This window comes from Lithobates pipiens, unplaced genomic scaffold, assembly GCF_037356315.1.
Source record: "Lithobates pipiens isolate NorthernLeopardFrog02 unplaced genomic scaffold, aLitPip1_a1.2 Scaffold_19, whole genome shotgun sequence".
Taxonomy (NCBI): Eukaryota; Metazoa; Chordata; class Amphibia; order Anura; family Ranidae; genus Lithobates; species Lithobates pipiens.
Genome location: NW_027507764.1, coordinates 448,568,393 through 448,593,841, shown reverse-complemented (window position 1 = coordinate 448,593,841; position 25,449 = coordinate 448,568,393). Strand labels below are relative to the sequence as shown.

The following is a 25,449-nucleotide window of genomic DNA, read 5'->3' as shown; positions in this document are numbered from 1 at the left end:
TTTTCTGGGATCGTTTGGATGTTTTTGAATTCATTTTAGGCAACTGTACCTCTGGAACAAAGCTATCTTGTGTGGGGGAACTCTTTAATTGATCTTGAATGTAAAGCACAGAACAATTTGACACATTGATTCCCCCACAGTCTGTGCAAAGGTCTATTTCTGTTTGTGTATTCTCTTGTTTTATTTCCTTACAGTTTTCAGTTGGGGCACTAAGTAATTCATTGTGTGCCTTAACAGAGCTCGGTTTTACTTTTGCCATTTTCTTATCACCCTTTACTTTCCTCAGTTCAGGTTGTGATGGCACAGAAGGAGGAAATATGTCCTCAAACATAAAATTCTTTGCTTCAGGATTAACTTCTCGGTATGATACTTCATCCATCAGATGCTCAGGTTCGATATTTTGAGAATCCAAAGCCGTTGAATTACTTTTTGGAATATTTGCCTTATCACCTGCGGTCTTCTTTTTTTTCTTGTTCTTTTGTTTTAGTGAAGGTGCACAATAACTGTCATTGCTAGCACAGGTTTCATTTTCTGACCCTCTGTCTGTTTTGTCCCCTAAAGTTGATGGTGGTTGACACAATGAGTTATGATTTGTAGTTAAATCCTTATTAGCTGGAACATTCTCCATTAGTATTGCAGAATGTTCTGCATCTCCTTTATCTAAATACTTTTTATTAGTGTCTCCAAAATCTTCATTCCTGTATTTTGAGTTTCCATTCAATGTTGAGGGCTCAGGGAATGTAACAGAAGTGCTCATCGATCTCTTTATTTCTTTAAATCTAAATTGCTCCTGCTGGTATATGTGCTTACCTGCTGTGCTTGGTCTTTCTTGTTTAGAAGATCCAGAGATACACATGTAATCACTTCTTAAAGATTTCCTAACATCTTTCTCATACACAGTATCTCTTTGTGACAGTTCCATAACAGTGCTCTCCAGCATCTCAAAACTGCCCTCTCTTAATTTGGATAAGTGCTTTGCATCATTGTGATCAATTGAATTCTGACTTAGATCAGCTCCAATGGCGTCAACATTGTCTGCAGTTGTTAACATCTGTGTATTACAGTCATTCTTTATACCATCAACAGACGGAGCAGTTTCATGCTCTATTTCCTGGTAAGTGAACATCTGTTTCATGTGTCCGTGCAGGTTTCCTTCTGATGTTCTCCTCATTGAAGCCCTCCTTTCTTGGCTTTTTCTAATCCCCGGTGTTGGAGGTCTGTAGAAATTAGATTTCTCTTTTCTTGATGATGATGTTTTGGCTTCCTTAGTGTTAACATCATTGTCTATTGGTTCTTCTACATGAGATTCATATCGAAATTCCATTGAGTCTTTACATTTATCATGGATTTTTTCATCCAGAAAAGGACTTCTCGTTGGTGAGTCCCTAATACTTACAGCTTCATTTTCTGGATTTACAGAAGAACGGAAAAGTCTATTCTTATAGTATGACATATCAGCACGACTAACTGTGGTTGACCAATTGATTGTTTCTTCTTGTCTTATCTTAAAGCAAACTTTCATTTCTACAGTCATTGTGCCATCAGAATTTAAATGGACCGTCTTTTCAATATTGTCTCCTGGAGAAATGATTGGTATTTCCTCTCCAGAATGGGGCCAGCGTTCTGTTAAACACATTTCATTGTCTTGTAAGTGAGAGTATTCCACAAGGTTATCATCTTTATTTGATACATTTGTTGATGATTGGAAGTATTCCTGACCACTGGGACTTGTGAAAACAGTCTCATTAGCTTTCCGTCCTGATGTTCAAGAGTAATTCAAAGTGACAACCATTAATGAGAAGTAAAAGGTAATTTAAGAGTGTGAGTTATCCAAGTGAGACAACAGCTCACAAAGGCAAGCAAAGAAGGGAAAGGAAAAGATAAGAGCAAATGTTAGTAAATAGAGTTAAAAAGTCTACTATAATTTATCAAAAAATATAAAGGTGAAATAAGAAATGTAGAAAGAAATGTTAGCAGTGCATGTTAAACCTGTGTTTATATACAAGAGTTTATTAAATTAATAATAATTGTTTAATATTACTGACATTTAATTGGTTCCGATTTTCAGAGGAAAATATGGAACACCTGAACCTAAAAACAGATGTGGATCCTAAGTACTACAGCTAACATGTTATTAAAGCTTGCAGTACTTCCTTAATACAGTGATAACTGTATATCTCTCCTCAAATATAGCATTTTATATGTTTTTCCAGAATGTTTTATATGCTATCCAAAGCTTTCTATTTGTATTCTGCAGTTTTTGCAATTTTTCTTTCTTTTTAAAATAATTTATTGAGAATGATACAATACAAGTTAATAATACAAGTTTTAACATTGTATATGGCTATCAAACTTGAATAAAGGAACTTCTCAGTTATTAATTTGGAACAACAATAGTACAGTTACCGTATAGAGAGTTATATGGGAATCTTTTTTCAGTAAATATATGTGAAGAATGTAATCATAACATTAATAAACCTGGTACAATTTGCATAAAGGAAAATTAATAATATGTCATATATTAAAGAATTACACATAGAGATACAACTATGTTGGATACGTTTTTGCAATTTTTTATACACACCCACTAAAGACAGCCACTTTGTTAATTTTTGAGATTGAACTACTAGAACCTTTTATAAATATGATTTTTTTATTGTACAAACTCAATCGGGAACCTTATAGGTTAACCCTATGTTTAGCAACAAAGATTATCTCTATCACACACCATTTTTAAACAAGGCCAGTTGGCTGCATATCTGGCTTTCACCAGCACTGAGCTCTGTGTAAAACCTGATCACTGTGCCTGATCTTTCAAATGTAATGACATGAGACCTACAAGGGTACTATATGTTTCATTGGCTGGGAGGGGAGAATTAGAAAATAGCTTGGTCATGTATTGAATGCCATTTTTTAGTATTGTTCAAGTCAGGCTATCCAAGGATATTATTTAAAGCTCATGCATTAATGCCACCCTCTCTAGCAGTGTATATTATTTTTTCCTTTTACCCCGATTGCTGCCAACAATATACCTATGCTGTGTATAAGTGTGTGTAGAGCAGGGGGTGCCCAACCAGTGGCCCGGGGGCCACATGTGGCCCGCGGAGCCCTATGATGTGGCCCGCGACCTCCTTCTGTGGGATAGCAGATTGGCAAGCCCAGATCATGGGTTGCAGACCCGCCATCCCAGAGCATCTGTGTTGTTAATGAAGACGGCAAAGCAAGCAGCTGTGAAGCAGAGATGTATAAGCTGATGCTTCCTGTATAGCGCCGTCTCTTGCCCCAAGTGGAGTGATACTAAATGCACTCTGCCAGGGACAGCAACAGCAGGCGATACCTGAATGGAAGACTGTTATTAAAGTATTAAAGGTCAGTTTATTACTAAAATTGCAGTGTATATATGGGCATATCTGCGCAGTGGTTACTGGGCTACTTTTAAACTGATCTGCAGGTGCAGTGCACCTTCAGGTTACCTGCACTGAGGCATAGACTTCTGTTATTACCTGTGGGTTTGGTGAGCTTTCAGAAAGTGCACCACACCTGCAGGATATTATAGAAGTATATGGCAAAGTGTAGCTAACCTGCAGGAAAGACACAGGTGAACTGCACTGCATTAGTGTGACAGGCCCCTTTCACACAATCGGTCCAACTCAATCAAACCCTCCATTCACCTCTATGAAACGGCACATGTAAACAGATTTGTGTCCTTTTACACCTGCCTACCTCCAAACTGATTTTATAAAAAAAAACAAAAAAAAACAGAAGGGGATCAATCCCCTTCCCCATTATGGCGGATCGAATCGGAGGACCCATGGGCTGTGTCCGTGTCCACTCTGCATGGACCTGTCATCCCACTGCTCTGCTCATTGTGGCCCGCGACCGGTTACCAAGTCGCTTAAGTGGCCCTCGCTCTTCAAAAGGTTGGGCACCCCTGGTGTAGAGTGTCCTCAGCCCTGGGTAAACTAAGACTAGAATGATCCTGAACTTAACCAAGGATTCCTTTCTTCCCTCCCACAGCAAAATGGTGTAAAGGAGAGGTGAGTATGTGCTGCTGGGTGGGGGCATTTAAACAAGATTGTTGCTGTGCCCTGCATTGGCAAAGCACAGATTTGTATTAAGGTAACATTTATACTATACACATGTTCTCATCTCATATATTAAGGGGTATATTTATAAAGCAGTGTATGTGACATTCAACAGACATTCACTACAGGTTAATCATTTACTGTCATTTATAACAGGTGCACCCGGAAGACACATCTGCAGTGAATGTTTGGTAAGTGTCACATCCACTGGTTTATAAATATATCCTAGGATCTTTTTATATTTACAGTTAGAGTTTTCAGCTTTAACTATAAAAAGTTATTTACAGAAGAGTGGCATGTATTCTACTCACGGCTTTTCAAGTCTGGTTTTGATCTGGCCTTGGGAAACACTCGCTGGGAGATGCCAGGTAATTTAGGCGGTAGATATTCCCTCTCAGAGTTGTAATTTCCAGGTTTAAAGGGTTCTCTCCCAGCTGCCACTATTGTTCCAGAGCTTAGCAGGAGGGCATGCATGCTAAGAATCTGAAGAAAAAAAAAACACAAGAAGAAGATTGTAGCAAAATTATAATACCAGGACATTTAAAGTGAACTGATATGGGAGTAGAATGCTAGTAGCTAAAATGCATACGGCAAAGCATGCAATATTTTATTCAACATCATCAATTTCTTTGTGAATGAAAAATGGGTTTGCAAACCACAAGTAAAAACAATCAGAGATATGCCAGTGCTATTTAGCAAACATTGCAACTGTTATTGCAATCAGAAAGTTCATCCACGTTACCTCAAAGGAAAAGGCACATATACTGTTCAGCCCCCCCCCCACAGGTTTTCTAAAGAGTCATACTTACTTAAACTGCAACTCTGGGGGATCTTCCCTGTTTAGCTTGTCCAACACTAGACATGTGCAGACTAGAATATTTCGTTTCGTTTTTTCGTTTTCGTCCGTAAATTTTATTTATTTAGTTACTCCCGAAATTCGTTTTTATTTATTTCGTTTTTCGTGCAAAAATTGCATTCGTCCGAAAATCCACATGAATTACGGTCGAATCTGTCTTGGAAGGCTTATGGTATCTGTCGAATGGATAAAGAAGATTCGATGGAGCTGCTAAACTATATAGCCTATAGGCGGAGCATTCGATTGCCGAAATGTACGATTGCAGTGTCGTATAGTTGCGACGATCCCGTCGAATATTATTATAAACGTGCAATGATCCCGTCGAATATTATTATAAACGTGCAACGATCCCGTCGAATATTATTATAAACGTGCAACGATCCCGTCGAATATTATTATAAACGTGCAACGATCCCGTCGAATATTATCATTATTTTTTTTTATTTACTTCCAGTATCGTTTCTCTCTGTCGATTCTGTTCTCTCTATGTCGAATATTTACTCTCTGTCGAAGCTTTTCTATATAATAGGACTAATAGAGGTAAACGAAACTTAGGCACATTCGACCACAGGTTCAATAGACATATGGAGTCACGTCGAATCTCCTATTCTATATCGAACGGTCACTTCGAATCTCCTATTCTATATCGAACTGTTGTAACAACGAAAACGAAAAAAAGCATTTATTTATGTCGGATCTTTCGTTTTTCGGAATCTGCACTTTCGTTATCGTTTGTCAAAACGAAAACGAAAATACCTGAAATTCGGACGAAAATGCATTCGGACGAAAACGAATGCACATGTCTATCCAACACTGCACATCCAGTCTTTAAAATCATCCTAGGCCTGGAGTATGCCCCAAGTGCATGTGTACGCCTAAAATTGTACTTACTGTATTCTGTAATGTTACAGCTGTTTAATCTCAAAAGCACCTGCACTATATAAATTATTTTCTCTCTGCTGTCTGTATCACAGATTACCCTTAGCTCTACTGCAACACATGTAGAGGTTCTAAGATTACCAGACAAAAGATTATTAGGGTCAACTGCTGCATTATAGCAATGCATGGATAATACTCTAATACTATAATACTTAACATGAAGGCTATGCAATCTGTATGCATATCAGGGCTTCCTTTATTAATTTGATCATATTACGATACACACCTTTTGTTTACCTTTTTTATAGAAGCTGTGTGAAAAGATAAGGTGCTGTAATGTAAAAGATTTAAGCCAATAGCCTTAGAAGCCCATTTAAATTTTTAGTAGTTGAAAAAAGGCTTCAATCAGGCTTAAAACGTTTGATCATACAATGTCCTGCGATAACGAATTTCTGCCAGTTTAAAGTTGTACGTACAGGGTAGCCATTTTATAGGAAAGGTTAAAATCTCTGCCAGGTTATTTTTTCTGCTGTCTGTGTACTATTGGGGAAATTTTCCTTCACGTTCTGTCCTGGAGATGCAACCAGAAATGGTAGGAAATCTCCTAAAGGAAGAAGAATTCCTCTTCCTCACAACAGATGTTCCTTTTCAAAGATTTACCCTCACCTTTATTCTTGACACAACTCAAACATTTTCGATTTCCCCTCATTTGCTCTATTGGTGACAATGGTCACCAGTACAAATGCAGAGATAAGTCTTCCCCATGGAAGTACAGAAATATAAACATGAAAGAGGGTAACTTCCCCACTTCCACTATACAGAACTAACAAAAAAAGTTTTTGCCTGAGTGATTGTAAACATTTTTTTTTTTTTAATAACAAACATGATATATTTACCTGCTCTGTGCAATGGTTTTCCACAGAGCAGCCCTGATCCTCATCTTGTCAAGTCACACACCAGTTCTCCTTGCTCCTCCTACCCACCAAGTGTCCTCATAGCAAGCCTCTTGCTATGGGGGCACTTGTGCATGTGTGCTCACTCCCAAGCCCTGCTCTTTGTGTCCATAAAACACACAGAGCGTGGCTTGGCCCTATCCCTGCTCCTTCCTCACTGGTTGTTATTGACAGCAGCATGACCCAATGAGGAGGGAAAGAGCCTCTGCTCTCATGCACATCACTGGATTGAGATTGGGCACAGGTAAGTATAAGAGGTATGTGGGGAAGCTGCATACTTAAAGCTTTTTACCTTAATGTAGAGAATGGATTAAGGATTAAGGCAAAAAAAAAAAACGTCAGGCTTTAGAACCAACCAAGGGGAATATCACTCAGCAAAACCATCGAAGTACAAATATTTCACTTTAATGATAAAAGTGATCAATCCCTTTAGATTTAAAATACATAGACATTAGTTGTGATCAAACAGGTCTGGGTTCCATTCCTAAGCTGTTTCATGAACTGTACTCAAAATTTAGTTGTGAATCCCATTCCCTTGAGGGAATCGTGTTATTCAATGTGGGCATTTGTAGAAGTTATGTAGAAAGCTACAATGAAACAAAAGGCATGGGAAGCTAGGCACTGCCATTGGGGACATGTACAAATGCCATTAAAAAAACTACACAATGACAAAGAAACCTTTTCATGCAGCTTCATGGACAGCTTTGAAAACAGACAACTCTTTTAAATTACAGGCTTGGGGCTACCTTTAAAGTTGTATGTTGTGTTATGGAACAGGGTGCCAAAGGATATTTAGCCCACCACTGCAACCCAAAGTATGGCAAAGTACTTCATTCTTACACAAAACTGGCAACTCTTCATAACATAAGGCCGCGTACACACGGGCGGATTGTCTGCCCAACTTAGTCCGCTGAACCGTGTTTCAGCGGACAATCCGCTCGTGTGTGGGCTTCAGCGGACTTTTTCAGCGGACAGTCTGACGGACTAAGTCTTTCAGAATTTCCGTAATTTTGTCCGTCCAAACTTGGTTTTGTCCGTCCAAACTTGGTTTCAGCGGACAGTCCGCTCGTGTGTAGGCAAGTTGGACGGACTAAGTATGGCGCATGCTCAGAAAGGATTTACACGGCCGAAGGTTGCATTGCAGTGTATTGGACGTCGTATTTCTAGTCCCGTCGTACGTGCTGTATACGTCATTGCGCAAGCTTTCAGCGGACTGTCTGTTCATCGTGTGTGGTCAAGTCCGTTCATTCAAAAGTTGAACGGACTGTCTGTCGGATTGTCTGACAAACTTAGTTGGCCAGACAATCCGCCCGTGTGTACGCGGCCTAACACTGACAATATACTATAGCTGCTGTGAGCCCACCCTTTTATAGTAAGGAGGCTAGGTTATCCCTTTTTTCAGATTATTTGCTCTTGTAACTCAGCTGCAAGAAGCAAAGTCTAAGTACTGCATTATGAGTCGTTCCTTATTTCTGGCGCAAAGTTGTAGATTTAACCAATTGTTCAGGGTTTCAACAGAATGCAAACCTGGAGCTCCACCTTTATCCCAGGAAAACACAAACCGCATATTTATTGGACATTGTCTATGTTATTTCATCAGTAACCATGAATTACGCTCATATAATGTATACAATAACTTACCCGCCTTCCATCTGTACTGTATAGCTTGAAAACCGGGAACTGCAAAGTCTCTGAGACTTGATCAAGAAATGTATCAAAACTTTGTTTAGGCTTCCTATTTAGTACGAAGGTATAATTCAAATCTTTATCTCCATTTTTAAATATAACAAAGTTCTTTGAGCTTCCAATTACAATAGTGTTTTCCCTCTTAAAAGGTGCAACTTCATTTTGGCGAGCCAGCTGCACTGCTCTTCTGCGTGCACTGATTGGTCTGCTACTTTGCCATAGTAGTGGCTTTTTTCTAGCTCTTTCAAGATTTATTGGCTTTATCTTTTTTTGATGGGAACAAATATAGGATTTGCCATCTTCAAGTTCCTCTAGAGATGTTATGTGGTGCATTCCACGTGGTGTAGTAATATTTCTAACTCCGAAAGGCAAAGGTACTTTTTTGGATAAATTATCTAGCAAGGCATCAAATGTCTTGAAGGATCGGTTGGAGACAACCATCTTTATTCCATTAAACCGTGGGTCCCCACTTTTGTAGAATTGTATCCTTTTGGTGGATCCAGGTTCTGCCATACGTGAATGTTGTGTAGACGAAGCATGTATGCTTTCTGTGGAGTGTGCTTGAGCCACAGAGATGTTGGTGGATGTAGATTCACTCATTCTTGACAGTAACCTAAAGAAAAATCACATTGTACACTATAAGAGGATATTTTTGACCATTATTTATACACAGCAATTAACCACTTGACAACTGGGCACTTAAACCCCCCCTCGTGACCAAACCAATTTTCAGCTTTCAGTGCTCTCACATTTTGAATGACAATTACTCAGTCATGTAATACTGTACCAAAATTATTTTTTTGTCTTTTTTTATACAAATAGAGCTTTCTTTTGGTGGTATTTGATCACCTCTGGGTTTTTTATTTTTTGCGCTTTTAAATGAAAAAAGACCAACAATTTTGAAAAAAAACAAAACATTTTTCTTAGTTTCTGTGATAAAATTTTGCAAATTAATATTTTTTTTCATACATTTTGTCCACAATTTATACTGCTACATATCCTTGGTAAAAATAACCCAAATTAGTGGATATTATTTGGTCTACAATCTGTGGTGCAAATCATAAAAAAATTTATCAAACCTGAAGTACTCATTTCTTGCGACCCAAACAAGCTAGGAAAGTACAAATACCCCCCAAATGACCACTTTTTTGAAAGTAGACATTCCAAGGTATTTAGTAAGATGCATAGTGAGGTTTTTGATGTTGTCATTTTTTTCCCACAATTCTTTGCAAAATTAAAAAATTTTTACCCACAAAATTGTCATTGTAATAGGTTATTTCTCTCACATGGCATGTGTATACCACAAATGACACCCCAAAATAAATTCTGCTACTCCTCCTGAGTATTAGGATACCACATGTGTGGGACTTTTTCACAGCCTAGCCACATAGAGAGGCCCAACATGCAGGGAGCACCGTCAGGTATTCTAGGAGCATAAATTACACATCTAACTTGTTGACTACCTATTACACTTTTGAAGGCCTTGGAGCACCAGGACAATGACACGTGACACTGATGTGGCACTGATGACACAAGGCACTTATACGTGGCACTGATGACAGATGGCACTAATACGTGGCACTGATGACAGATGGCACTGATACGTGGCACCGATGACACGAGACACCGATAACAGATGGCACGGGACACTGACAGGTGGCACTGATGGCAGATGGCACTAATACATGTGGCACCGATGACAGATGGCACTAATATGTGGCACTGATGACACATGACACTGATGTGGCACTGATGACAGATGGCACTAATACATGGCACTGATGTCAGATGGCACTAATAGGTGGTACTGATGACACGTGACACTGATGTGGCAGATGACAGATGACTTATACGTGGCACTGGGGACAGTTGGCTCTGATAGGTGGCACTGGGGACAGATGGCACTCACAGGTACTGTGGGCACTGTATTTTTAATTTTTTTGTGTACACTTACTGACGCTGCAGCTGCAGGTCGCTTTCCCTCCTTATACTCTGTCTCTGTGTGAGGAGGGAGGAGGGATAGCTGGTGATAAGAGATGATCTCATATGTTTACATATGAGATTATCTCTCATTGGACACTGCGATCGAGTGCTAAATGGCCGCTGTGATTGGCCATGTAGCACGATCTGTGATTGGCTGTGCATCGGGGAAGTAAACAAGAGGACATCCAGGGACGCCCTCCCAGAAATTGAAGTCTGCACCGTAGCCATCTTTCAGCTATAGTGCGAATGCCTAGTGGTTAAACATAAAAACTATGCCAAATATGCTGCATAAATTTCCCCCCACTGAGTCTGGATGCAATAATTTTAACTGTGGGCAGCTGAAGCTGCTGCCTGTTCACTTTCTGGATTTACACAGACACACAGAGGCACACCTCCAGCTCAGCAACTCTCATTGGCCCTCCTATGACTCACCCCCCCCCTTCCTGGCAAAACTCTCACAAGAGTGAGAGAGAGAGCTGTGCATGATGTCATAAGCCTAGGCTTTTTTCCAGACAAGAAACAGGAAGTGGGCTGTATAAGGTATTTACTGTCAGAAAAAAATGTTTTAATATCCAAAGTTAAAACGACAAGGGCAGAAGATTTAAAGCGGAGGTCCACCCTAAAGTGGACCTTCCGCTCATCGGAACCCTCCCCCCCTCCGGCGCCACAATTGGCACCTTTCAGGGGGGAGGGGGGTGCAGATACCTGTACAGTACAGGTATCTGCACCCACTTCCGGGATAGCTCTCTGCGGAAAGGGGCGTAGATTACGCCCCTTTCTGCAAGTGCTCGCCCATTTCCGCAAGTGCCCCGCTGCCTGCTGGGAAACACACAGATCCCAGAGGCAGCGGGGACCGTCCTTATTGCGCAGCACAACTCACGCATGCGCAGTAGGGAACCGGGAAATGAAGACGAAAGGCTCCATTTCCTGATTCCCATACCCAAGATGGCGGCGGCAGGACCCGAGAGACGATCTAGAGATCGGCTTCGGGTGCCGACATCGCGGGCACGCTGGACAGGTAAGTGTCACTATTTTAAAAGTCAGCAGCTGCAGTATTTGTAGCTGCTGGCTTAAAAAAAAAAAAAAAAAAAAACGCGGAGTCCCGGCGGACTCCCGCTTTAATAGATAGAAAGATGAAAAATTTACTGAAGTTCCACTTTAATAACCTGCAGCTAGAAAATGGCAACTGGAGTCTGTTTAGCTACAATGGACTATATCTCTATCTTTCTTTCCTTTCATCAAGTATTTTCTGACGTAGATTCTTCTAGTTCCTTGTAACTAGGGGCAAGGTGACAAATCACCTTGACTGGCCTGCAAGTATGAACAGATTTACAGATTCTCCTAAATAAAAACAGTGGGCATGCCATTAGGTGTTTCAAAATACCCTCATGGGGTTATTGGAAAAATTTGAGTTTTAGATGATGGACTTTTTAGGCATAATACAAGTGTGTATAAAAGATATATTTATTACAAAAAAATAAAATCAAGACAAAAACATAAAATTACATCAAATAGTCACAAATTGTGCCTAGGAGCATAAACGACGCACCACCTACATACATATAACATTCAAAACATTCAGAGGACCAGACTGATCACTCTACAGTATTAAGAAATTTGAAGAGGCGATGTGTCATAAAAAACTCAGCTCAGCTCTAAATGTTGCGTGTATAGACAACGCTTCTTCAGGAGCTTGTGGCAAATTCTATGAACAAGAAATGTTTTTGCAATTAAATTCATAACATTTGATATGTTTGTTCAGCATTAGCATATAATAATATTATTGCCTTAGTGAACTCAGTAGGGCACAATCCCTCCCCACACACAGGAATAGTCAAAGGACCTGGGTTGAACATGGCACATGGAGATTATGGGAATGAACGTAACATTTAAAGGATTGAGTAATTGGGCAATATAAAGTGAGCTTGTCAATGTGGAAATACCTATAATTGTAGGCAGGTTATTACTTACATTAATCACGAGTAAAAAAGACAGAATATCTTTAGATAACTTCTAAAAAGAGTCTGTATATATAGATATTGATATTAAAATTTCAGTACTGTATAATTAAAAGAGCCATCATAAAAAAAGAAAAAGGATTTTGTTTTTCTTATCTATAAGGCAAAAACATGCCAGTTACCAAAAGTGACGTTCAACACAGTAGATAGAAGATATCCAGGACATCTAATCATATACTGGCCCAATCAGTTTAGGGAACCCTCCCATTGCATGAAAGCCCAGTTGACCAGAATTATAGGTAGTCCCTATTGGATATCTATTGAAAAAGTGTGATAAAAGAAAAATTATTTTAGCAGCACACCCAGCAACACAGTAGGAGAATATACCTCTGGCTGTTAGGCATTGAGTTAAGCTCACAATGTTCACTTCTAGCATGAAACAATTACCTTGTGAGATGTAATTCCCTGGAGGTCTCCGCTCTGGTGACAGCACCCCATAAGGTAAAAAACAGCTGTGAGAGATGCCAACCCAAGGAGCTCTTTCTACGTCCATCCTGGTAGTGATGTCGGTCCAGCACGTCTGGATATGACAATCACTCACCCGGCCGGGCTCTACTGTGCATGCGCCTGACCTCCGAGACAGAACATTGCCTCCATTAAGAGCAGGGAGCAGCTGCAGAGCATAGTGGCAGGAGGAGACATGACTGTCTCCCTCCTGGAGCTAAAAGTGCCACCGACAGCTATGTCAGATGGCACTTTGCGGCCGCACAATACACCACGGTATCACGTAAACAACCAACCAGGCAAAGGAGAACACAAAGGGGACAACAAAAGGGAGAAAAGAGAGGAGAAAGGTACAAATTTAACATAGCATTGCCATAGAGAAAAGAAAAAAACAAGAAAAGGGAGAATAAAAAGAAAAGAAGAAGGAAAAAAAAAAGAAACAAAAAAAAAGAATTAAAGAGGGAAGAGGGGAAGGAGACTGGTGTGGGGGGGTTATCAGTGCCGCAACTGGATCACAACAGGGCAATATTGTAAAACCATACATGTAAAATACATTCCTAAGAGCATATTTGTTGTAAAGATGGATAAAAAATTATCAAAGTACAATCACACACCCATAAATCCAAATTTCCAAGAAACCAATTAAAAAATCAGGGAAAGGACAGAAAAGAAAGAAAGTTGCAAGAAAGTAAGGGAAGAGAGAGGGCATACCAGGGAACCAGCCTAAGGCCTAGGTTCAATAGCTGGATGACTATCTCATTATGTGAAAATGGGGATTATAAAAAATCATTGAGCAATTGAGACCAACAAGGCCCTTCCGAAAAGGTATATTGCTACAGGAAAGGCCTATATGACTGCGTCTCGTTAATGCCCGGGGCATGAATAGCATCCAATATTTCGATCCATAAGGTTTCTTTTTGCAAAATCAGTTTATCCCAATTGCCTCCTCGTGGATCCTTAGAGATTACTGCTAGGGCAATAAAGAGACGCATGTCGCATCAAATCTATGGTGGAGATCTAGATGTCTGCTGACCGGAATCAGCATTTTGCCATTTTTTAATAGTAGACATGATCTTTAATGCTTTGCCAAAACCGCCAGGCCGTCTCCACATACACAAGGCATTAAGTAAACAACCCCCTGTGTATTGCAGTCCACTCTAAATTTGGGGCAGAAACGTTCTCCATTGGGAGATTAAAGTTGGTACCCTGACACACCCAGGGACAGAATTTACCTTTTCCACATCTGTGTATGCCATTAGTGCTAACCCCACCTGAGGGGGTCATGGAATAATCACTAGACACAAGCTGGTCACGCAGAGAACTAGCCCGTCTCAAGCTCAGTTTGGGTTTGATGCCTACATGTTTTTTTAACAATGGAATCTTTCTGTAGTATGTGACCATGATTAGTGAGTATATTCCTAACTTCTTGATGTTGAAATGAAAAACGTATAATTAGTCTCAAGATGGGTTTGGTCTCAGATGTACAGTCTTTATTGTGATAAAGCAGAGTGTTCCTTGACTGTTTCAAGGCCTTGTTGTAGGCTTTGCGCAACAGTGACTTGCTATAGCCCCTAACTGATAGGCTTTCACAAAGTTGTTTAACCTCGGATATGAAATCCGCTGTATGAGTACAGTTCCGGTGCAATCCTATATATTGCGTGTATGGAATACTGCGGATTAGAGCTGCAGGATGAGCACTAGCTGCATGGAGAAGGGTATTTCCTGCAGTTTCCTTTCGATAAAGACTAGTGGCCAAGCAGTTATCCTCATCTTTGTAAATTAATAAATCTAAGAATGTAATTCTGCTTGCATTCAAATTTAAAGTAAATCGCAGATTGAACGAGTTTTGATTGATCGCCTCAACAAAGGCCATTAACATGGTGTGCGTACCAGCCCAAATCAGAAAAACATCATCTATGTAACGCATCCAGCACATTACTTGATCAGTATACAAAAACAGTTCCTCATCAGAAAAAAAATGCCATTCCCACCCCCCCAGGTACAGGTGTGCACAGCATGTGCCCATAGCAACACCCTGCACCTGGAGGTAGTGGGAATCTTTGAAACCAAACCAATTGTGAGTGAGAACAAATTGTAAAAGGGTCAAAATAAACTCATTGTATTTCCATTGGGTATGTGTCAAACCATCCCAATGCCCTGCTTGTGAGGGTTGCTCGAGTAGAAAGACTCTACATCCAGAGTCACGAGAATGGCGTCGGGAGGGACCATCATTCCTTCAATCTTTTTAAGAAGATCAAGGGTATCCCTAGTGTAGGATGATAGGCTCATAACATGAGGCATCAATACCGAATCAATTAATCTGCTAGCATTTTCGATTAGTGAGCCAATTCCCAATATAATTGGTCTGCCTGGGGATGACACAGAATTTTTATGCACCTTGGGCAGTGAGTAAAACATTGCCTCTTTGGGATGTTTGTTGTTTGTTGATCATTGTGAGCTTAACTCAATGCCTAACAGCCAGAGGTATACTCTCCGACTGTGTTGCTGAGTGTGCTTCTAAAATAATTTTTCTTTTATCACACTTTTTCAACAGATATATCCGTTAGGGACTACCTATAATTCTGGTCAACTGGGCTTTCATGTAATGGGAGGGTTCCCTAAACTGAACGTAATAACCTGCCTACAATTATAAGTATTTCCACATTGACAAGCTCACTTTATATTGCCCAATTACTCAATCCTTTAAATGTTACGTTCATTCCCATTATTTCCATGTGCCATGTTCAACCAGGTCCTTTGACTGTTCCTGTGTGTGTGGGGGGGGGATTGTGCAGCCCTACTGAGTTCACTAAGGCAATAATATTATTATATGCTAATGCTGAACAAACATATCAAATGTTATGAATTTAATTGCAAAAACTTTTCTTGTTCATAGAATTTGCCACAAGCTCCTGAAGAAGTGTTTTCTATATGTGCAACATGTAGAGCTGAGCTGAGTTTTTTTTATCACACATCGCCTCTTCAAATTTCTTAAAACTGTGGAGTGATCAGTCTGGTCCTCTGAATTTTTTGAATGGTATATGTATGTAGGTGGTGGGTCGTTTATGCTCCAAGACACAATTTGTGAATATTTGATGTCATTTTATTATCGGATGTGGCAATCCATACAAAAGTGTCGTATCCGTAGTACCGCTCTGTGGTGATACGAATTTTAATCAAAATACCCTCATGACCATCAGATGCTTGCCTTTCAAGTAAAGTGTTAAACACAGACAAGAATGCACATACAAGTTTGCCATAGCCATTGGAAATGAACACCGTGCCATTGATCATGAAAGACGTGCTGCTGTTCATAAATAAGATGCGCTATTTTATTTATTTATTTTTTGCTTGTTGAATAACAAATCTTCTTTGTATTTTTAGCCTTATGTATTAATGGAAATAAATACATGTTTAATAATAGTCCTTTAGGGTTGATTTGTAACACAAGTACAAACATATATAGTTGGAATAGTATGACCTCTAAGATGAAAGTACAATCTTTCTGGGATATGAGCTAAATCCCCATGCCAGTGTGTCGGCCAATGTAAATATACATTCAGGACACAGACTCCATTCAGTCTGCAGTATTTCATGGTGTTCTTCTCCCTGTCAATAATATTCTATTCTAAAGCTCAGGCACCATGACAAACACACATTGTTTCATATCACGACCAGTGAGTGTAAAACAGAATTGTTTAAATCCTGTCTATAAGTCAGACTGACAAGCAAGATTTGAATGCACTGCTAAGTTTCTTGGCTAGTGATCTATATAACAGCTAATTGATCAATTTTCTGCTAACTACTGAAATCCCTATACGTTGGCAGATTCACAGCATGTAGCAGATTAGACAGTTCTACATTGTTTACAGCTGACAGGCAATATTATGAAATGCCTCCTTTACCAAGAATAGGTCAATATTAAATAGAGGAACTCAACAAGGAAAGACAAATGACAAGGAGTTAATCTACAAGATATCCACAGTGTCCATAGAAGGATTCTCATCATAAACGGGTACAGCAAGTAGCACGCCAAACTAAAATTACCAGAATATTTCAAATAAAACCAGGGATATTGTATCACTATTCTTTCCTATGTTATTTCAGAGTTACACTATTCATGTTAGATCTTCTCTGCCTAGAAGCTGATGCTGTTCCCGGTCAAGAAGATCAGGTATTGAAGGACAATATTGCCTGCCAGCTCTAGATATACAGTATGTTGGCAGGCTATATTTTTGCTTCTAGGCCATTCTCTTTCAGCCAATATATATATAACTATTTCTGTTGTCCCTGACATAATACGGGTGGCTGAAGTCTCCACAAGTTAGCCATATGTGTTGGGTTTGACAAAGGTCTAGCCTTTTGTTACCAGAAGGATGTCAGGACTCATGTCAAGACTTGGATCATCTGCTGGTGACACTGTAGCTCTCAGAGCCGAAGGGTGCAATTCCGATGGTCAACAGTGAGTGTCTCCCAGCAATCAGGTGATCTCAGTCTTTAGGCTCCACTTGATACTGGCTGCTGGGAAGGTATATAATCCCTCCCTTAGTTGTTATCTGTTTTTCAGCATTTTGTCTGCTAGCCATATTCCTGCTTACTGATCTCGTTTACCTTGTATCCAGTACCCTGTATCCTGTTACCCTCTTCTCTGACCCCACTCCCCCTTGTTTCCAGTCCCAGTTCTGCCTATGCCCTGTTTGTGTCGGCTCTCCTCCATTTGTATGTAGTGTACATAGTTAGATTGTTGGTTAATTTGGCTTCAGTGTCACACTTATTTTAAGCCCCTTTCACATGGGCAATTCGATCAGGTTGGCCTGTCAGTTTTTCAGGCCGATCTGATGGGACACGCCATTCTCTGCTATGGAGAAGCGGATGTCTGCTTCCTTATCCATCTGGCCGATCATATGCCACCAGATGGAAACGGACAGGTGGTTCGTTTCCATCCAATCGTCCCTTAGAGGACAGTGGGCTGTGTCTTTGTCCACATCTGCCTGCTAAGCGGGGATCAGCGAAGAGGTTCCAGATTTTGTCAGACTTTTCTTGTTTATCATTTACAATGCTTGTTACATTTTCATGAGCTATAATCCAGTGGTCATCAACCCTGTCCTCAGGGCCCACTAACAGGCAGGTTTGCAAGATAACTGAAATACATAACAGTTGATATCATTTGCTGCTCAGTGATTGTAGTGTCTGCATCTCCCCTAGGTAATACATAAAACCTTGCCTGATAGTAGGTCCTGAGGACAGGGTTGATGAACATTGCTATAATCCATTACATTTTTATCTTGGTTGTAGCTATGGCATTGTTAATGTCTTCCATGATTGTTCTACTGATATTTTAGCAGCCAGCATTATAAAGATCACCATGATCTGTGAGTCTGTAGGGGTAATGGGTATAGGTTTATTAAGAAGGGCCACATGTGGATCCATATTTATATTTAATCCAAGACTTTTGCAAATGGAATTCAAACAATTGAGTACAGTTTGTGATACTTTTTTATTTGGACTAACATACAAATTTTTTAGGCCCAGCTTTTGTGAGTGTTCCCCCTTCTTCAAGTTCCAAGCAGTACTAATACACAACGTTTTAGCAGAATGTTAAGTAATTAAAAATGGAAGAAAGTTAAGTAGGAAAAAAATAAAAATAAAAAAAAATAAAACACAAAGGTACACAGAAATGTTAATTAAACTTGGATAGTTAGTAAGATAAAGTAGAGAGAAGGTGAGCAACAGTCACAGACGTGGGGGAGGTGGTAATACGTTGGATAATGTTTTAAAAAACCAAGGTCCACATTTAGTCCATTATCTTTTGTGTTAAATATAATTTTTATTCTTAGCTCAAAAGTTCCCTGAGTTGTTTTGAAGTCCCTTTTAAGAACTAAAAATAATCAGGTTTTCCATAGTGTGGTCTGGAGAAATGATGTCCCACAGGTGTGCAGAAACTCCCTTATGTTCCTTCATGGTGTGTCTGTGAAGATTCATCCTAGCTTGAAATTTCGCCCCTGTTTTGCCAACATAAGATCCTTTGCTGCATTTTGTTGCATTGGCTAAGGTACACAACATTAGTAGAGGTACAGCTTTATGATCTTGTGATATTGAAGGTCCCTTTCATACATGTGATCCTTTTGGATGAATTGATTTGGCTGCAGTGGTTTTTGGTGCAGGGCTTGGTTCCATTATTTGTGACTTCATAATCAGAATTAAGTTTCCTGTTGATTCATTCATGTCTGAGGTTGTGTGATTGCCTAAAAGACAGTATTGGGGGTTGTTGGAATGTTTCTTTTAGTATTTCATCCTCTTGTATGATGGGTTGTAAATCTTTGATTATCATTCTTATACCTTCTAGTGCTGGTTTATATGTGGTTATTAGAAGTACACAGTTATTTGTTTTTTCTCTTTGTATTGGACAAGATTTTCTCTTCCAGTTTTCAGAGCCATGTTTATGCTTGTATTTATGATATTGTCCATGTAACCCTTCTTATAGAAGGAATCTGATAGTATTAGTTTTATAGTATTATATTGTTTATTTCTGCTGTATAGGTCTGATCATATTAAGTCGTATCTGATGACCTGGCGGTGTATGATGGCCTGTTTTGTGTGTTGGAATGGAAGCTGGAATCATGGAGATGGTTACATCTGTCAGTGGGTTTCTTGTATATTGAGATGTACAGTTTGTCCTCCCTAGTGTATTCTGTATTGTTTAGGACATTGACATGTGTGTTTGAATAGTCCATTTTTAGTTTGATAAATGGGTGCATCATGTTGACCTGCGAGTAAATTTGTTTTAGATTTCCTTTACCTTCTGGCCATCAATCTAGCGATACTATTTATAAGACTTTTGTTCTATGCTGTTTAGGAATTTGTCCTCCAGGTCAGTCATTAATAAATTTGCATTATGGGGTGCCATTTTACTTCTCATAACAGTACCCATACACTGAAAATAGATGTCATTATTGAAAGGGAAGAAGTTGCGTGTAATCAGTTTCAGTTTGTGTGTAATCAGTTTGGTGAGGAATGGACAATAAGAATCTGTGACATGCTGAAACCCCATCTTTGTGAGGGATATTACTATACAGAGATTCTACAGCTATCCCCAACACGCCACACGGGCATTAATACACACATCACGCCATCAGATACCACAGAATATGGTCAGATCCAGAAGACAGAAAAAAAATCTCAGGATACTAACCGAGTCCTTCCATAAGAAGGGTTAAGTAGGGATGTGCGAAGGGTTCGGCCCGAGCATAAGTGTGGGTTGTTCGGACGTTCGGCGAACAACGAACATTATGCGGTGTTCTTGGCAAATTCAAAAGCCGCAGAACACCGCTAACCGCGTACCGACCGCCTCACGCCGATATACGTTGGCAGAATCACGTATCTGTACGTTGCCCCTTAAGAGGCAGCCAGCGGGCGCGTGTGCGCCGCCGGCAGCGCATGCACGCAGCAAGCTCCATGAGTCGGGTCACGGGTCCCGCTGACTCGATCGCCGCGGGGATACCCGCGATCGCCTCACAGGGAGGAAGAACGGGGAGGTGCTAATGTAAACAAGCATCTCCCCGTTCTGCCTAGTTACAGTGTCATTGATCATTGCTCCCTGTGATCGGAGCAGAGATCAGTGACGTGTCACACACAGCCACACCCCCCACAGTTAGAAACTCACCCCTAGGACACACTTAACTGTCAGTGTCATTTACACAGGAATCAGTGCATTTGTATAGCACTGATTGCTGTATAAATGACAATGGTCCCAAAAATGTGTCAAAAATGTCTGATGTGTCCGCTATAATGTCGCAGTCATGATAAAAATCGCTGATCACTGCCATTTAAAAAAAAATATTAATAAAAATGGCATAAAACTATCCCCTATTTTGTAAACACTATAACTTTTGCGCAAACCAATCATTAATCACTTATTGTGATTTTTTTCCCTAAAATATGTAGAAAAATATGTATCGGCCTAAACTTAGGAAAAAAATTGCTTTTATATATATTTTTGGGGGATATTTATTATAGCAAAATGTAAAAAATAATGCGTTTTTTTCAAAATTGTCGTTTTTTTTTTGTTTATAGAGCAAAAAATAAAAACTGCAGGGGTGATCAAATACCACCAAAAGAAAGCTCTATTTCTATTTCTTCTTCTTCTTCATGCACACAGGGGATTTTCAGCTGAAAGCCTGGCAGACGCCGGACTTTGCTGGAAAGAAATCTTCCGCGCGCATGCACGGGAGTGACTATATGGCGGCTCCGGCCACTCACAGTGCCGGAGCCGCGATACCCGGAAGACACGCCGAGGGAACATGTCAGCTCCCTCGGTGTGGATCAGGCGAGATGTCGGGGGCTCGTTCTAAGGTAAGTATTTCATAATGAGCTAGTATGCGGTGCATACTAGCTCATTATGCCTTTTCCCTTGCAGGTCTAAAAAAAAAAAATGTCAGCGGGTTTACTCCCGCTTTAAAGTCCATGGGACACTAACATGAAAAACCAAAAGTGCTAATTTTAAAGTAATTATACTAATTTTAAAATATGCAAGGTATTGTCATAAAAAATTGTTTGGGGACCCGGGTCCTGCCCCAGGGGACATATATCAATGCAAAAAAAAGTTTTAAAAATTGCCTTTTTTTGGGAGCTGTGATTTTAATAATGCTTAAAGTGAAACAATAAAATTAAATATTCCTTTAAATATCATACCTGGGGGGTGTCTATAGTATGCCTGTAAAGTGGCGCAGTTTTCCCGTGTTTAGAACAGTATGACAGCAAAATTACATTTCTAAAGGAAAAAAGTTATTTAAAAAGATTGCAGCGGAAATGAATGGTCGAGTCTCGGCAATATAGATAAAACTCATTGAAAAAAAGGGCATGGGTTCCCTCCCCAGTCCATTACTAGGCCATTAGGGTCTGGTATGAATATTAAGGGGACCCCCGAACCAAAAATTAAGAAAAAATGGCATAGGGATCCCCCCAAAATCCATACCAGGTCTGGTATGGATTTTAAGGGTAACCCTGGGCCAAACATTTTTAAAAATGGTGTAGGAGCCCCCCAAAATCCATACCAGACCCGTATCCGAGCATGCAACCTGGAAGGATGCAGGAAAAGAAGGGGGTGGGAGAGCGCCTCCCTCCTGTACCATACCAGGCCATATGCCCTCAACATGGAGAGGGTGCTTTGGAGTAGCCCCCCAAAGCGCCTTGTCCCTACGTTGATGGGGACAAGGGCCTCATCCCCACAACCCTTACCCGGTGGTTGTGGGGGTATGCGGACAGGGGCTTATTGGAAACTGGAAGACCCCTTTAACAAGGGGACCCCCAGATCCCGGCCTCCCCCATGTGAATTGGTAACGGGTACATTGTACCCCTACCATTTCACAAAAAAAAATTGTAAAAAAGATAGGAAACACTTAGGGAGAAGTCCTTTATTAACCACTTCAGCCCCGGACCATTTTGCTGGCTTAAGACCAGACCACTTTTTGCGATTCGGCACTGCGTAGTTTTAACTGACAATTGCGCGGTCGTGCGACATGGCTCCCAAACAAAATTGAAGTCCTTTTTTTCCCACAAATAGAGCTTTCTTTTGGTGGTATTTTATCACCCCTGCGGTTTTTATTTTTTGCTCTATAAACAAAAATAGAACGTTAATTTTGAAAAAAACGCATTCTTTTTTACTTTTTGTTATAATAAGTATCCCCCAAAAATATATAAAAAAACATTTTTTTCCCTCAGTTTAGGCTGATACGTATTCTTCTACATATTTTTGGTAAAAAAAATCGCAATAATCGATTATTGATTGGTTTGGGCAAAAGTTATAGCGTTTACAAAATAGGGGATAGTTTTATGGCATTTTTATTAATATTTTTTTTTACTAGTAATGTCGGTGATCAGCGATTTTTATTGTGACTGCGACATTAAGGCGGACACACCAGACATTTTTGACACATTTTTGGGACCATTGTCATTTATACAGCAATCACTGCTATACAAATGCAGTGATTCCTGTGTAAATGACACTGGCAGTGAAGGTGTTAACCAGTGGGTGGCAGTGTAGGGGTTAAGTGTTCCTAGGGGCGTGTTACTAACTGTTGGGGGCTGGGCTTTCTTTTAGTGAACACTGATCTCTGCTCCAATCACATGGAGCAGAGATCAGCGTCACTTGTTGCCAGGCAGAACTGTGAGACGATCGCGGGTATGCCTGCGGCGATTGAGTCCGCAGGACCCGCGACCAGACTCACGGGGGTCCCGACTGGCACGTGAGCATGCCGGCGGCGGCACGTGAGCAGATGGCAGAGCGTCAAATTTAAAGGGATGCACAGGTACGCCCATATGCCTGCCCGTGCCATTCTGCCAACGTACATTGGCGTGCGCCGGTCGGGAAGTGGTTAAAAGATAAAAAAATAAGTGTCCCACAATGTAGGTCCATCTCACGCTGCCCAACGAGCCGATAAAAGAACAAAAAAAAGCCGCAACAGATCCGTCTCCATGGGAGGACCCCGCCAAGTGACATTTCTTCTTGATGACAGCTGTTATATAGCTGAGGGCGGGGGCACTTGGTGACGTAAACAAGTGACCTCGCCCCCTCTGACGCCATGTGACGGAAATTTTTGGTTTGGGGTTACCCTTAATATTTATACCAGATTGAAAAGGCCTGGTAATGGACTGGGGGGGGGGGGGACCATGCGTTTTTTTGCAATGAGTTTTATCTATATTGCCGAGACCCGACAAATCATTACAGCCACGATCAGTTTTAAATTACTTTTTACCTTTAGAAATGTCATTATGCTGTGGTATTGTTCTAAACACGGGAAAACTGCATCACTTTACAGGCATACTAAACTAAACCTTTTTATTGCATTGCTACATGTCCCCAATAGACATGTGCACGCTGAAATATTTAGTTTTGGAATTTTGTTTTCGTGCGAAAAATACATTTATTTAGTTACTCACGAAAATTTGTTTTTATTTATTTTGTTTTTCGTTAAAAATTACATTCGTCCGAAAATTCAAATTAATTAAGGTCGAATCTGTCATTGAAGGCTTATGGTGTCTGTTGAATGTTCAAAGAAGATTCGACCGAGCAGCTAAACTGTATGACTCTGTATAGTTTAACTGCTCGTCGAATCTTCTTAGAACTTTCGACAGACACTATAAGCCAAAGATTCGACGTTTGTATGTTTTTTTCGCTGCTTTGTCGAATTTTGTCGTTCATGTTGAATGTATATAGTTCAAACAGAAAATGGACTGGTGATAGTGATCACTGATCAGACAGGTAACAAGATAGGGTATATAGAATCTATATAGAATCTCAATCTATAATATAGAATCTATAATAATAAATCCCCCCCACACAACACGGGCAGCCTCTGAGGCTATCACAACACTAGCAACACTAGTATCACTATCAAGTTCACAACACTAAAACAATAGCAGCAGATTATTATGAAAAAGTTAAGTTGAACTGTAACTTGCTTCACTATTGTTCTGCTGTTGTGCTTATGCTTAATTGCTAAATAATTTAGGTTCTCTGACAAACGGACCAGCTAAGATTGACTGTCTTCTGAAATGATTCAGTGTGTGTGACTCTCTCTGCTAGCAATCGTAAGTGAAAGTAAGTTGGCTGTACGTGTGTACTTAGTTCTATCTATTTTACTGCTCCTCCTCTTTGATTACAATCGGCCAATAACATTCATCATCATCATTATTTTTATTTTACTTCCCCCACTCAATTCCAGCAGCAATCTATTCTCTCTATGTCAAATCTTTCCTCTCTATGTCGAATCTTTTCTCTCTAAGTCGAATCTTTTCTCTCTCTGTAGAATAATCCTGGACTAATAGAGTTAAGGTTAGGCACAATCGACCACCGGTTCGATAGACACAGATTAATATTGTCAGCATCATGTCGAATCCCCTATCCATATCGAACTGTTGTCACAATGAAAACGAAAATAAAGCATTTGTTTATGTCAGATCTTTAGTTTTTCGGATTCTGCACTTTTGTTATCGTTTGTTAAAACGATAATGAAAATACCTGAAATTCGGACGAAAATGCATTCGGATGAAAACGAATGCACATGTCTAGTCCCCAAACACTTTTTATGAAAATAACTTGCATATAAACCTTTAAAATGAGCACTTTTGATTTTTCAAGTTTGTGTCGTGACTTTAACGGTGTTTGCGTGTTCGTCCACATTTTTTGCCTGTTCACATGTTCTGGTGCGAACCGAACCGGGGGTGTTCGGCTCATCCTTAGTTACAAGGACAAAAACATCAATAGTTCAATCTCAGTGTTTGTTGATGATACAAAGCTATGCAGGATAATGACCTCACAACAGGATATAGCAAGTTTACAGGAAGACCTTGATAAAATAGAGGGATGGGTATCTACATGGCAAATGAGGTTTACTATGGATAAATGTAAGGTCATGCAATTGGGGGGCTAACAATATGAATGCAGGTTACATAGTGGGAGAACTTCTGGGGTAATCAAGGATGTAAAATGGGGGTCCTAGTAGATCACAGGCTCAGCAATAGAATGCAGTGCCAAGCTGCAGCAA

At 40.1% G+C, this 25,449-nt stretch overlaps 1 protein-coding gene across 2 annotated transcripts in view; it reads right to left on the bottom strand.

Annotated features, from left to right (window-relative positions):
• RP1 (RP1 axonemal microtubule associated) overlaps positions 1-25,449 on the bottom strand; it is a 612,495-nt gene that overhangs the window by 530,399 nt on the left and 56,647 nt on the right. For both annotated transcript variants that reach the window (XM_077492703.1, XM_077492704.1), the window contains exons 2-3: positions 8,415-9,072; positions 4,397-4,568 (exon numbers count right to left, since the gene is read on the bottom strand). In XM_077492703.1, coding sequence (XP_077348829.1) covers positions 4,397-4,568; positions 8,415-9,059 — 817 coding nt within the window. In that variant the 5' untranslated portion in view covers positions 9,060-9,072. The remainder of the gene's footprint in view (positions 1-4,396; positions 4,569-8,414; positions 9,073-25,449) is intronic.